Source organism: Vombatus ursinus, unplaced genomic scaffold (assembly GCF_900497805.2).
Source record: "Vombatus ursinus unplaced genomic scaffold, bare-nosed wombat genome assembly UNPS02014802.1, whole genome shotgun sequence".
Lineage (NCBI taxonomy): Eukaryota > Metazoa > Chordata > Mammalia > Diprotodontia > Vombatidae > Vombatus > Vombatus ursinus.
Window position 1 is genome coordinate 23,349,047 of NW_020954580.1, and position 14,661 is coordinate 23,363,707.

Genomic DNA, 14,661 nt, shown 5'->3' on the forward strand with positions numbered 1-14,661 from the left:
TGGACAGGACCAAATGTACATATAGGAGATGCATAGTGAAGGGGACAACTGTGAGATCATTAAAGGAGGGAAGGATACCCAAGGTGCAGGAAAACACTTTATTGATACCAAAGTAAGAAAGTCAAACAAGAAAACACTGACAACGACTTATGCCTACTTTTCCAGCTATAAAAAAATTTTCATTGAGAATTATCTACACATACATTAGTTGACAGAATAAGAAAAAGCCAAGCTGGGTTCACTAATGCTAAAAATTAAAAGTATAATACAATTAACTGTCATTTATTTAGAATGGTAGGGAAAGGAGACACTAGAGTTAATTTAGGGGTTGGCCACCATTTAAGATCTCTTAAAAGGTCTTCTTGCATTCAGGCCGATGTTCACATAGGTGTCAGATTTACTTATGCATAGATCAGCTCATGGTATTCCTTTAACCAAAACCCTTCATGTGTCCTACTGCTTTGTAAGTTCAAATCCCTTTTCCTATTATTACCCATTTGAAACTAGCCTACCTTTTCAGTCTAATCTCATGTTACTCTCCTTTGATTTCTCAGTGCTTTGGCTAAACTGTACTATTCAATGTCTCCTGTTTACAAACCATTATTTCCTGCTTCTGCTCTTGGATCATAATGTTACATATACCTATATCCTCACCTGCTTGTTAAAACCCAATTCAAATACTACTCCTCTGAGATCATATACAGGAATTTGCTAGAATCCCTACATATAGACTTGATTCATTAAAACATTCGTGCAATTAGGTTTTCAGATTAACTGTCATGACGTGACGAGGACAGGAAGAGTTTGTCATAAAGGTATAATGACTACGGACAGGGACATTATAAGGATAAAATAAGAAATTTTAAAGTGCTATCCAAATGTCAGTTATAACTATAATTATTAGCCTACAATAACCAGGCCTCCAATTTGGTGATGACTTCACCCGAAGACTTCTTGTGCACTCCTGTTGAGCTCAAATAAGGTTTACAGAGCAATAGGAGAGTAAGTTGGTAAATGTCTAACAACCAGGCTGGGGGTGGAGGCTGGGGAATAAACATGCACACACTAAGTTTAAAAATTTAATCTGCATTCATTAACACTTTCTTAACTCTGGATGGCCAATATGTCAAATTTAACAGTTGGCTTACTAGAGCTGACTCCAGTAGATTCCGGACTATGGAGACAAAGTTCAAGTTGATCATTTCATTGAAGGATATGTACCTTGGTGAGGAAAGATACCACAAATGGGCAGGGAATGATGATATTATGAAAAATTCAGAAGAGGGCTACTCCTCTACAAAGGTACAATTCAGCTAGTAACTGACGGTACAGAATGTATCTGCCATTTAACAAGATGAATCAACAAACACAAAGGTATAGTATCACTTGTTGTTGCTGATGGGGAATGGAGAAGAGGAGAATGAAATTTTTAAAAATCCCAGTCAGTGACCCATGTGTGGGTGTGTATATGTATGTTTGTATATACACCACACACACACACTTTTTTTTTTTTTTTTGCTTTTTGGTGAGGCAATCGGGGTTAAGTGACTTGCCCAGGGTCACACAGCTAGTAAGTGTTAAGTGTCTGAGGCTGGATTTGAACTCAGGTCCTCTAGACTCCAAGGCCAGAGCTCTATTCACTGCGCCTAGCTGGCACACATACCACACATTTTTAGGGCTAGATTTGAAATTCTATTAAAATAACAGAAAATAATATAAAACATGATGAGGAATAGGACTTTTAAAATGATGGGAGTAGTAGGAAGCAGTGGGGGCGAGCACTCATCCATAAACTTTTCCAAACAAATCTAGAAAATGCACCAAACCAAATCTTGATAAGGAAATCCAGAAAAAGTCACTGTGGAGGCAGCAAGGTGGTAGAGCACTGGCCCTGGAGTCAGGAGGACCCAAGTTCAAATCCAGGCTTTGACACTTACTAGCTATGCGCAAGTCATTCAGCCCTGATTGTGTGCCACCCCCACCCCCAAGTCACAGTGCAACATTTGTCCAGCCCAACTTGGCACAGGGAGAAAGATCTATGGTCACTGGGGATGGTGTACGCCAGGAACACATCAGCGCTCAAGAGGCCAGCACAAGACAAATTGCCAGACCCATATCAGATCACTGCAGTGAGAGGTACCAGATGACAGCTTTGTTGCCCACTACCTAGCTCTGAGTCATAACAAGGGAGGCACAGAAGGGCACCTCACAGGGGAATACTGTCCCTGGGGAGGAAGGGGCTGAACAAGGAGGAGGCTCAAAAGGTAGCAGAAGTAGTAACATCTGAGCAGCATGGCTCAGATCCCAGACTCAGAGCAGAGTCTCACTTCCAGTAGCCAGCCCAGTCTAAAGAGGCTTCTGTAATTCCGTCCTTCTGCACCAACAGAGCATTTCAGCCGGCTGACAGGGACAGGGTCCGGCAGCAGGTCACTCCTGCACAAACCCATACCCAGGTCAGTAACATAAAGAGCTGGGGGGAAGAGGGGTATGTGTTTTGCCCTGGAACAGATCACCTGGGGAGCACTGAAAGCCGGTAAGATCCTGGAATAACACGCAGCGGCAACAGGATCAGCCCGGATATTCCTCCAGAAGTACAGAAAGTCTTGCCCTAACATCAATCGGACCAACAAATATTTTGGTTGACAGGGAAGCTTGAGACAAACTCAGAAGAAGAGAATGACTCCAAATTATTTGTAAGCAAAGTCCTCAAGAAAAACAGTTTGAGCATGAAAGTTCAATTAGAATCCCTGGAAAAGATGGAGAAAAGAGTTATGACAGCTACAGAAGAAATAATTGGAAAAGGGATGAACAGCTTTGCACAAGAGGTAACAAAATCTAGCCCAAGCAACAAACTCCTTGAAAATTAGAATGAACCAATTCAAGGCCAACTACTTTAAAGAGGCAACAAGAAATATTAAAACAAAGACAAAAGGCTGAAAAATAAAAAATATAAAGTATCTCACAGCAAAAACAACCAACCAGGAAAACAGAGGAGAAAAAGATGTAAGATGAACTGATGCCGAGTGAAGTGAGCAGAACCGAGAGAACGCTGTACATAGTAACAGCAACGTGATGTGATGGCCAACTACGACAGACTTAGCTCTTCTCAGCAACGCAATGATCCAAGACAATTCCAGAAGACTCATGATGGAAAATGCTATCCACATCCAGAGGAACTGTGGAGTCTGAATGAATATCATGGTTTTTCCCTTTTTTCCTGATTCTTCTTTTACAACATGACTAACATGGAAATGTTTAGTACGATTGCACATGTATAACCTATATCAGATTGTGTGCCATCTTGGGGAAGGAGGAGGGGAGGGAGGGAGAAAAAATTTGGAACTTAATATCTTATAAAAGTGAATGTTGAAAACTATCTTTACATGTAACTGGAAAAAACAAAATACTATTAAGTGGTGGGGGGAGAAAAAGATGTAACAATCATTGGCATATCTGAATGTCATAACAACAACAAAAAAAAGACTCGAGATATAAAATTTCAAGAAATCTTAAAAGAAAACTGTCCAGATCTCTTAGAACTAGAGGGCAAAGTGGAAGGAGAATCCAAAAATTATCTCCTGAAAGAAAACCCAAAATGAGAATTTCCAAGAACATGACAGACAAAATCCAGAGCTTCCAGGTCAAAGAAAAAATACTGCAAGCATCCAGGGGGGAAAAAAAAGAATTTAAGTCCTGAGAAGCCACAGTCAGGATCACAAACAATTTAACAGCCACCACAATAAATGAACACAAACTTTATGAAAATATGATACTCCAGAAGGCAAATTACATTGCAGCCAAAGGTCTTGCAGCCAAGAATAACTTACCCAGCAAAACTGAACATAATGTTACAGGGAAAACGGACTTTAACAAAATAGAGGACTTGTAAGCATTCCTAATGAAAAGACCAGAGCTGCAGGGAAATTCTGAAGTTTAAACACAGAAGAAAAGAGAAACATAAAAACGTAAACATGGATAAAAAATGATAAAAAAAAACAAAACAAAAACAAACAAACCTAAAAAACGATTAACTGTATACAAGTGTCTGCTGCGTGTTATTCCAGGATCTTACCGGCTTTCAGTGCTCCCCAGGTGATCTGTTCCAGGGCAAAACACATACCCCTCTTCCCCCCAGCTCTTTATGTTACTGACCTGGGTATGGGTTTGTGCAGGAGTGACCTGCTGCCGGACCCTGTCCCTGTCAGCCGGCTGAAATGCTCTGTTGGTGCAGAAGGACGGAATTACAGAAGCCTCTTTAGACTGGGCTGGCTACTGGAAGTGAGACTCTGCTCTGAGTCTGGGATCTGAGCCATGATGCTCAGATGTTACACACATCCCCTCTGAACCCTATCATCATCAAAGTTCATCAAAGGAATCCAATTAGACACTGGGAGTGGTTCTGTTATGTCATGATCTTTTAAAAGAGGATAGAAAAAGAGCAGAGGAAGAATATAGTGGGGGGGTGAGGAAGAAAAGAAAGGTTAGAAAGAATTACCTCACATAATCGGGGTGTGCAAACAGATAACTACACAAACAAGGAGGAGGGGGGGAGATATGGCTGACACTTGAACCTCACTCTCATCTGAATTGATCAAAAGAAGGAAAAATACACAAGCATATAGAATTTGATACAAAAATACATTTCACTCAACAGGGAAATGAGAGAGAAAGGGGACAAGGGGTAAGGGGGGGGGAAGTGGATTAAGGAATCTGAGAGGGTACCTATAAATTGGGGAATGTTCAGAGAAAGAACTGATGAGTGTGAATGCAGATCAAAGCATACTATTTTTCACTTTTTTGTGGGTTGTTTTTTTTTTGGTGGTCTGTGTGTTCTTTCACATGACCATTATAGAAATATGTTTTGTATAACTGCATACGTATAAACTACTTCAAATTACTTACTGTTTCAGGAAAGGGGGGGGGAAAGGGAGAGAATTTGGAACAAAAAAAATTTAAAACAATGTTAAATGGATGGCGGGTGACATGGACAATGTGGAAACTTGCTTTGATTGACTATCCATATTTCTTTTTTTGTGTTCTTGAGGGAGGGAGGTAAGATATAGGGAGAAGGTTAGGGTGGGAGGGTTAGAAGGCAGATCTTGGCTGATTAAAACAAAATATATTTTTTAAAAGGTTAAAAAGAATATCATTTAATCTTTTTGAAATTTTGAAGGTACTTCAGGAACTTGAAGACTGCTGATATCATTAATTATAACTATCACAATGTATAGGATCTGTGAGTTCAGGCTAGAAAGAATATCCAAGATCATCTAATACAATCCCTTCACAGAGAAGAAAATGAGGCCCCCAAAAGTAAAATGACTGGCTCTAGGTTCCTTAGTTGATAACAAGCAGTAAGGAGTCAAATTCAGGTCCATACCTCACCCCCACTCCTTGTTTGTGTGGTTATCTGCTTGCACACCCTGATTACGTGAGGTAATTCTTCCTAACCTTTCTTTCCTTCCTCACCTCCCATATTTATTTTTAGTTTTCAACATTCACTTCCATAAGATTTTGAGTTCTAAATTTTCTCCCCATCTCTCCCCTTCCCCCACCCCAAGATGGAGTGTAAACTGATATAAGCTCAACATATACATTCGTATTAAATCAGGTCCTTTTTCAAAGTATGATGTTACCTCAGGATATATAAGAGACATGTCACTTGTGGAAGAATGGGCCACATCTATACTGTCTCTGTGACATTCCCTGGATACTGCTTATTTGCTAAATTTCTAATGTTAGCTTGGTAATTTATCATTTGTCACAAGAATTCAGTACAATTCTCATAATACAACAGGGGTTAGCAAACTATGGGTCAGCAAGTTAAAAATAGCTTTTAAATTTTTAAATAAAGTTTTACTGTATTTAAAAATGTAAAAACCCATTATTAGCAGGTGGGCCATAAAAAAACAGGCAATGGAGTCCCAGTTTGCAGACTCTAAAACCTACAAACACTTAAAAGCATACTTGTGCAGAGTACTATGTATCAGGTAATTTCTGAAAACTGGTTGTACTCAGGCCGTCAGAGAGAATAACAAATAAAAATTTACATGACTGAGATAAAGAGGGAAACTATGTTAAGCTTAAAGGAATCACAGACAATGAACTATTAACTATGAACAATGAATATTAATACTAAAAAATGCACTAATGACATTAAATTCATCATGAAAAAGTTAAGTGAAATGCAGAAAGACAAATAAAACAGGATTAATATACAAAAGATACACATTGTTAAAATTATGTCAATATTTCATATATAAACATATGAATTAGTAAAACAAAAACTGGAAGAATTTAATGTTCTCTTAAAGTTGGAAAAATCTAACAAGCATAAACAAAAAAGAAAATAAAGAATACTACTATGTTGTAGGAAATGATGAGCTGATTTTAGAAAAACATGGAAAGATCTGCACGAAATAATGAAGACTAAAATGAGTAGAACCAAGAAAACATACAGTAACAGCAATATTGTTCGAAGAACAACTGTGAATGATCAAATTATTGAGTATTACAAATACTCAAATCAATTACAAAGGACCTATGAAGATGCTAATAGGAGCATGTACAGTATGGTTTTACATACGAACACATATTTGTGTCAAATGGTGGCTGTCTTTAGTGCAGGGTGGAGAAGGGAGGGAAAAAATTAAAAATGCACAGCAGAGAACAAAAGAAAACTCAGAAGGAAGCACAGAAAAGCAGATTAGTTTTGAAAATGATGTGTAGTATTTGTTACACAGTTTTTTAAAAAAAGTAAACTGTGAAATAGAAGTTCATTGTTTCATATTGAATCTTCTTGTGCTGTGTATGTGGAAATGTTTTTTTCTTTTTGTATATAAGTTCAAAATGAATAAAAAATAAAAAACAATACATTTAAAAAAAAGAAATAACTAAACAAATGGAAGAATCCAAAGCTACAAGGCATCCTCTGAATAGGACATTAAAGCATGTGTCTATCTCTAGCACTACATGCTACCTGTAGAGAAAGAGTATGTGTGTTAAGGAACAGAGACATCTTAAACGTTAAAAAAAAAAAAAAAAAAGTAACAGGCTTCATAAGGGAGAAAATACCAAGTTTAGATGATGGTAACACTACCCAGCATGCATTGAATACATTAAGATTTGCAAGGTGAATTTCATGCTCTTATTTCAACCTCACAAGAGCCTTGTGGTATTAGTATCATCCCCATTTTATTGACGCAGAAATAGAGTTTAAGAGGGGTTAAATGACTTGCTCAGGTGACACAATTAATAAGTGCTTGGGGCAGCATTCAAACTCCTATCTTTAGGACTCCAAGTCCAGTGCACTACCTACTCTGCCACTGAGACGAAATCTCATCTCCAGCCTCCAGGAGTTTATAGTACGTTAGTACTATGTCTTGGGGAGCCATGCCCCCTCAGGGGGAATGGGACATGACCCTAAGAGATGAGTTAGTAGTGATTAATCAATCAGATGGCAGCAATGTAAGTTGAATCCCACCCTTCCTGGAGCTTTTCTCCAACACAAACACTCCCACCTTTCACCAGTCCTTTTTAGTCCTAACTAGCCATTTTGCACAGGGGTCATAATCCAAATGAAAAGAGACAGAGATAAGGATCAGATCTGCCTCTTCACCGCTAAGGGTAAGGAAGCACCTCCTAGTGCAAGTCTGCACTGTGTCGGAAAAGTGCCTGTGGTATTAAGAGGTTAAGCAAATGCCCAGAGCTGCCCAGCAGGGGGTGTGTCAGCTCTCTATGGACCATGCCAAGAATACAGCACTCCAATGAAACATGGGAGTCACACTGGTACTCTAAATGGTATAGCTAGCTTTCCTGGGACACAGCCAAGGACAGAGAAGGAATGACGGAAGAGCATCAGATCTTGTTTTCATTACTCATCACAGGATAACTAGTATCAGTTTGGAACAAACCTAACTCAGAAGCCCTTAGTCCAGCCTTCTCATTTTCCAGATGAAGAACCTGAGATCCATGGAGGCTGATTTGGCCAAGGCACTATACACAGTGTGACAGACGGGACCTGAACTTAGGTTTGATGACACCAGAGTCAAGTGTTATTCCACCACGGAATTATGGTCACTAACTAGTTTTTAGCTGTTGGAGCATAAGTACTATCAAAGTATAAATGTAACAAAATCTTAAATTGTATCATCTTTAAAAGTGATTATTTTAGATCTCTGCATTTTCTAAAGGTTGGTGTCTTAGAACAAAGTCCCAGTGCTTGAGGTCAGTTATAATTCTGGCCAAGGTTATAAATTTAAAACCAGTGATATGATTAGAGTTAATCCTTTTGTACAACATTTTAAAAAACATACAAATGTACAAATGTTTACAGCATAGTGTACCACAAAGAACAAAAGCACAACAATCTAAATTTTTCCATTTATTAGTCATGTGACACGAGTAACTCCCCATTAACCTCTCAAAGCCCTCACTTCCTTCATTTGTAATTGAGGATAACACTTACACTATCTATCTCCCAGGGCTGTTGAGAGGGTGAAGGGAGACAGTACATCTAAAACATTTTGTAAACCTAAAGTACTACATATTATATTCTCTATCCTTCAAAAAGCACTGGTCCATGCTTTAGAAGATACAGCTGAGACTTGTGGTCTGTACATTTTAAAATGTCTTAGCTAAAATGGGCACTGGGCCCCTCATTTGCTGAGGCTTTATACTTGACAGACGTACTGAAAATGAAGCTACTCTATTATCTCTTCAATCACTAGTTACTTTCACTTAAGACAAAGTAAGTGATGGGAAGCCAAACAAGAAAAACTTTCCAGTTCCCTCATGGTGGGAGCTCCCAGGTATAACACCTAAATCTCCTTTCACAACTTAATTAACATTTCTGTTCTTCTTGAAGGCTTTTGTGCAGTTACTATCTAATCATCTCTCAAGCACATACTGTGGTGAGTTCTTTTTCTACAAAATAATTATTTGCCAAACAGCAAATCACAGTACCATTCACACTCTGCACGCTGTAGCAGATGACTCACCTGACACTGGTTAATGGCTGCATGGTTGCCATGGAATGGAGACTGTCGGTCTTTATCCCGATGATGCCTACTGCTGTGTTTACTTCTCTGTAACTGCTGGCGCAATTTTGCAATCTAAGAGAGGAAAGATAAGAGGCACCATTTTAGAGTCTTTTCCCTACTATATAAAAATATACACAAGCATTAGCCACTATTTGGACATAGTATATTTGTCAGGCCCAAAAATTAAGCTGTTAAAATCATAAAATCTAATCTCAAGCAAAAAATTTAAAACATTTACAAGAGAGGAATACTTTTACTTATGTACTGCTCCAGTAAAGTCTTATTCTGAATCTTCATTGTGGAGGAAAATAGTGCTGAGTGCGTTTGTTTTTTAATAAGCATTTATTTTCTCTCCCACCCCATTGAGAAATAAAAACAAAAACAAAAACAAAAATGTATAGTCAAAACAAATTCTTTCATAGACAATTTTAAAGATGTATTTCTCATTCTTCATCTTGAGTCTGTTATCCCTTTGTCAGGAAGTGGGAAACATACTTCATCACTGATCCTCTGGAATTGTGGTGATTAGAAATTGCATGGATCCATTTTCTTAAGTCTTTGAAAGTTGTTTGTCTTTACACTGTTATTGATACTATAACAATTTTTTCCTAGTTCTGCTCACTTCATTCTAAATCAATTCATACAATTTTCCCCACGTTTCTCTGAAACCATTTCTGTAGTTACATCTTACAGCACAATAGTGCTCCATACACATTCATACGTCATTATTCATTCAGCTCTCCCCAGATGAGGGTACCCCATTAAGTTTCCAGTTCTTTGCTACCACAAAAGGAGATGCTATAAATATTTTTGTGCTGCTGGATTCCAATGTCACTTAAGCATAATATGTGGTAGGTTCTACAACAAACTAGAAAGATTTTGACCTGGTGCTGGGCCTGTTGTCAAGGATCCACCAAATCAATTAGTAACCATTTATTAAATGAAGGAGTAAAAAAGTATTTATTTAAGCACACATGAATGGTTGGACACATAGGATGTAAACACAAAAGTGAAACAGTCAGTCCTTGTCCTCATGAAACTAACATTTTATCAAAAGAAACAATACGAAGACAGAAATGTCTCTATCCTTAAGAAGTTTACCTTCAATCAGAAGAAACAACATATATGTTTAGTAGATACAAAATAGGCCCTAAGCAGACACAGAGAAAATTGAACGGGAGAAGAATGGCAGCCAGAGGATGAGAAAAGCCTCTCAGATGCAAGGAGGAGGCAGCTCCCAAGGACAACCTGAGCAAAGGCAAGCAAAGCTTAACCAAGCTTGGAGATACTCATCACCAGGCTACCTAATGCACAAGGTCCACTTTGGCCAAAGCAACTCTACAGGACCATCTGTGGAGCACAAAAAGACTATAATCTGCACTGACAAGGGGAGAAATGCATATGAATGAAATGACTGATGCTTAGGCTTCCTATCTTCAGTGCCTCATATAGAACTGGTTCCCATTCTAGGTACTTAGTAGTCAGAATAGAGGGTGTTCCATAAGTTTTAGAATTGTTTAGATTGGGAGTAAATGACATCTTTAGACGTAATCAGAGTAACTTTAGAGTACTCCAGAATAATGACATCTTTAGCATGTGTGACCAATAAAATTTGACATACCTGACAATTCACACACTAAACAATTATTAACTTATTTCTCCTCAAAATACGTATAGAATTTTCAAATATGCATAAATTTTGTTTCATTTTAAATCCAAAAAACTCATCCCCACCCCATCAGCAGAAACAATTCTTTTTCAAATGTTTTGAAATCTAGGAAGAGATATTTTTAGACTATCAGTTTTTGCATATTTACACAACATAATGGTGAAGTTATTAGTTGGATTTTAACATCTGGGACTTGAGTAAGCCTTCTGCTGTTCTCAAATAGATCAGTGTTGTTTTTGTCTAGCTGTACAGTCAATTCCTTAAATTTGAAATTATTCTTCATAAATTCCCTTGGTGGTTTAAAGAAACTAAGCTAGTTTCTTAGCTTTAACTATACAGTTCTCCTTCACTTTTTGTGAATAAACTTTGATAAATTAGCAGTCAAGTTAAAATTGGGTTCTTGATGCTCAGTCAAAATGGCTCTTTAAAAAAATAAAAAAAGATATTGGAAAGATTAATAAATTAAAACTCATGTAGTCTAAGCCATAAACAAAAAACAGTATACTGATTTTCACTCTGTTCCTCCCACATGACTCCACATTCCCACTTTCAAGTCTTTCTTTGCAGAGGCTGTCCCCATTGGAAGATAAGCTCCTTTCAGGTAGGAACTGTCCCCCTTTTGTGTCTGTAGCCCAGTCCCTAAGCACACTGAATTACTCATAGCTACCATTCCACATGTGCCTGAGGACTGCCTGATAAAATGGTTGTATGCTTTTTGCCAGACTTAAAGAGGCACAGATGCTTTTCTGCAAAATACTGGTTGTTTTCAATATGAAGTATTTTACAAATTAAAAACAAACAAACCAGAGAATCTCGTCTGTAGACATCTTTTTTCTCAACCTGACAAAACCAGACGTACAAAGGAACCCCAAAGCATCCATTAACTAGGACTTAATACAACATAAAACAACACCAGCTCCACCTCTACCCTTTCCAGACCTAAAAAACCATGGCTGCTTTCCTACAAAATACAGGTAGCAATGGACCCACAGTGCCTTGGGACAGGTTTATGAATAGTTAGTTTTGTTCTAAAGATATGAGAGATGAGGAGAAATAAGTGGGTTTTACTTGAGTAGTCCTTGAAAGGAGTTTAAAAATTTTTTTTGGCATTTAAGTCAGGGAAAGTGGCTGGACTAGGCTGAGTACACACAGAAAAGAAAAACAAATCCTGCCATTAGGCAATACAAACTTGAAAGAAGTAAGGATCAATTATCAAAATATTCCAAAGAGGAAAAAGTACTTAAAATTGGTAACTATCGTATGTGGTATTATGTCTAAAAAAGGAGATCAAGAAGACACCAGCAACTGCCAAATCACAAGTGAATCTCATCTCCAAAAACAAGCCTTTGTGATAGTGATCTTGGTCTTCACATACAAAGAAGACATCTCACGAAAATGAGAAGGGAAAAGACAAACATTCACAAATGGTTTTGTTTACAGCAGACTGAATCCTCACCAGCTAATCACAGATAACTAATTAAAATGGGTATAGACTGAGCAGTAACTGAGTTACAGAGAGCTTTAAAGTCTGCACCCAGTTTTACATATACAAGGCTCTCATTTGAGACTTACAACCACCCGTGAGGTAGGTAAGAGAAGTACAATTATCCTCATTTTGCAGATCAGAGATTCTCTCTATCTCTGTGTATACACACACACACAGAGATAGAGAAAGCGGGGTGAGGGGCAGGCATGAGCCTCTTTGGCAGTCTGGTGAAGTCTACAAAAAGTCATCACAATGTTTTAAATACAAAAAATACATAGTTGTTTTCCCCCCATCCAAGTTTATTGACGTGTCTTCTCCTCCCAATCTATCCCTTGTTCTCATGAAGGCCAGTGGACCCCAGGGTAAGCATCCCTGTAACAGATGAAGATATTGAGGATCAGAGAAATTTAGTGATTTATCAATGTTCATATGGGTAGTAAATGTCAAGTGGCACATGAACTAAAGGTCTCCTGATTCCAAATCGGCACTCTAGCCCCTGACATTCTACCTTTTTTTTTTAAGTTGATATAGAGAACACTTGAATATGCTATAAATAGTTTATGCATTATTTTATTCTTTATTTTATCCGAATGTTTATTTAGTTTATAGTTACTAAGTTTATAGTACAAAAACATTTATTTTAAAATGCAGAACTTGAAGATAAAGAAAAAAACCATTAAATGACCCATGCCAGAGTAAAAATTATTTGCCCTTTTAAGGATATTTTTTCTGTTGGTGGTGATATGAAAAACCATACTTTGCTCTAACACTTTAGAAAACAATCAATCAATAAGCATTTACTTAGCACCAACTATATGCCAGGCTCTAGTGATGGTGACCTTTTTTTTTTGGTCTGTGTTTTACATGATTGCACATGCATAACCTACACTCAAACTGCTAGTCATCTCAATGAGAGAGGAGGGAAGGGAGGGAAGAAGGGACAGAGAGAATTCGGAACTTAAAATTTTTTAAAAAGGATGTTTAAAATTGTTTTTACATGTAATTGGGGGAAAAATTATTCAATGATTAAAAAACCCCACCAATTGAAAAAAGGAATCATTCAAGTAAAGGAAGGAAGGAAAGTAGGCAAGGTAATGGGAGAGGCACTAGAAGACAGGGAAGGAGTTCAGAAAAGACTCCATGTAGGAAGGTGGCATTAAACTTGAGCTAAGAAATTAGATTACACAAGACAAAAGGCAGAGAGAGAATGTATTTCAGGCAAGGGTGAGAACCTGTGCCTGTGCATGGAAATGCAATGCCAGAAAAGGTAGGCTGAAGCCAGGGGGTGAAGTGCTTTAAATACGAAGTGGAGGAGTCTGCATTTGTTCCCAGACGGTAACGTAGTAAATTGTCCTGATGGTAATAAAAGCCATTGCAATTTCTTGAACAGAAGACTGCTACAGTGAGATCTGTGCTTCTAGGAATATCATTGTGGTAGCTCTGTAAAGTACAGACTACAGAAAAAAGAGATTTGAGACTGGGAAAACAATTAGGAAATTACACATGGTAAGGAGTAAAGTATAGGGAGACTGGAAAGGCAGAAGGGGGCTAGGTTATGAAGGGTTATGAATGTCAGAGTATTTTGTATTTCACACTTACGGAGATAGAGAGCCAGTGAGTTTACTGACTAGGGGAATGACATAGTCAGACCCGTACTTTAGGAAAATCACTTTAGTGTCTGAAAGGCAGATGGACTGGAGTGGGGAGAGATTGAGGCAGGCAGACCCACCAGCAGGTTATTGCAACAATCCAGGTGTGAGGTGATAAAGGCCCGCACCAGAGTGGTGGCAGAGTCAGAGGACAGAAAGGGCATATGCTAGAAGACTTCAAAAAAATCTATAATCCACTCTTGCTATGTATAATATTCTAATCACAGAAATCCTTGCTCAATAACTGGTTTTCCATGGTGAAGGTAAGTAAATGAACACCTCTTTTTGCCACCTGCTTGGCAATAGGATGAGGACCTTTTTGCTTTTCAGTGTCTTTTAGGAAAATTTGATTTCTCTGAGTTCTAATGGGTTAAACAGAGATGGCTTTCTCCTGCTGAGAACAGGTCCAGGTATCATCTTGAACCTCAATAGCATTTTGTGTCTCTTTTGTCACTTCACTTCAATTAGCATTTATAAAGCACCTACTGTGTTCAAGACACTGTGCTAAGCACTGGGGATACAAAAAGAAGCAAAATACAGTCCCTGACCTCAAGGAACTTACAATCTAGTGGAGACAACAATATATGCACAGCAAGCTATACACCGGATAAATAGGAAATAATTAACAGAGGGAAGGCACTAGAATTAAGAGGGTTTGGGGAAGGTTTCCTGGAGAAGGTGGGATTTTCGTAGGGACTTGAAGGAAGCTGGGAGGCCAAAAGCTGGAGCAGAGGAAGGAGAGTACTACAGGCATGGAACTAACTGTGCTTCTCTATTGCTCTCTGGTGACAGTGACCCATGACTTGAAACCATACA

The 14,661-nt window shown here is 38.2% G+C and overlaps 1 protein-coding gene across 2 annotated transcripts in view; it reads right to left on the minus strand.

The window, feature by feature from the left end:
- FAM117B (family with sequence similarity 117 member B) overlaps positions 1 to 14,661 on the minus strand; it is a 107,621-nt gene that overhangs the window by 31,050 nt on the left and 61,910 nt on the right. For both annotated transcript variants that reach the window (XM_027873759.1, XM_027873758.1), the window contains one exon: positions 9,000 to 9,113. In XM_027873759.1, the coding sequence (XP_027729560.1) occupies positions 9,000 to 9,113 (114 nt within the window). The remainder of the gene's footprint in view (positions 1 to 8,999; positions 9,114 to 14,661) is intronic.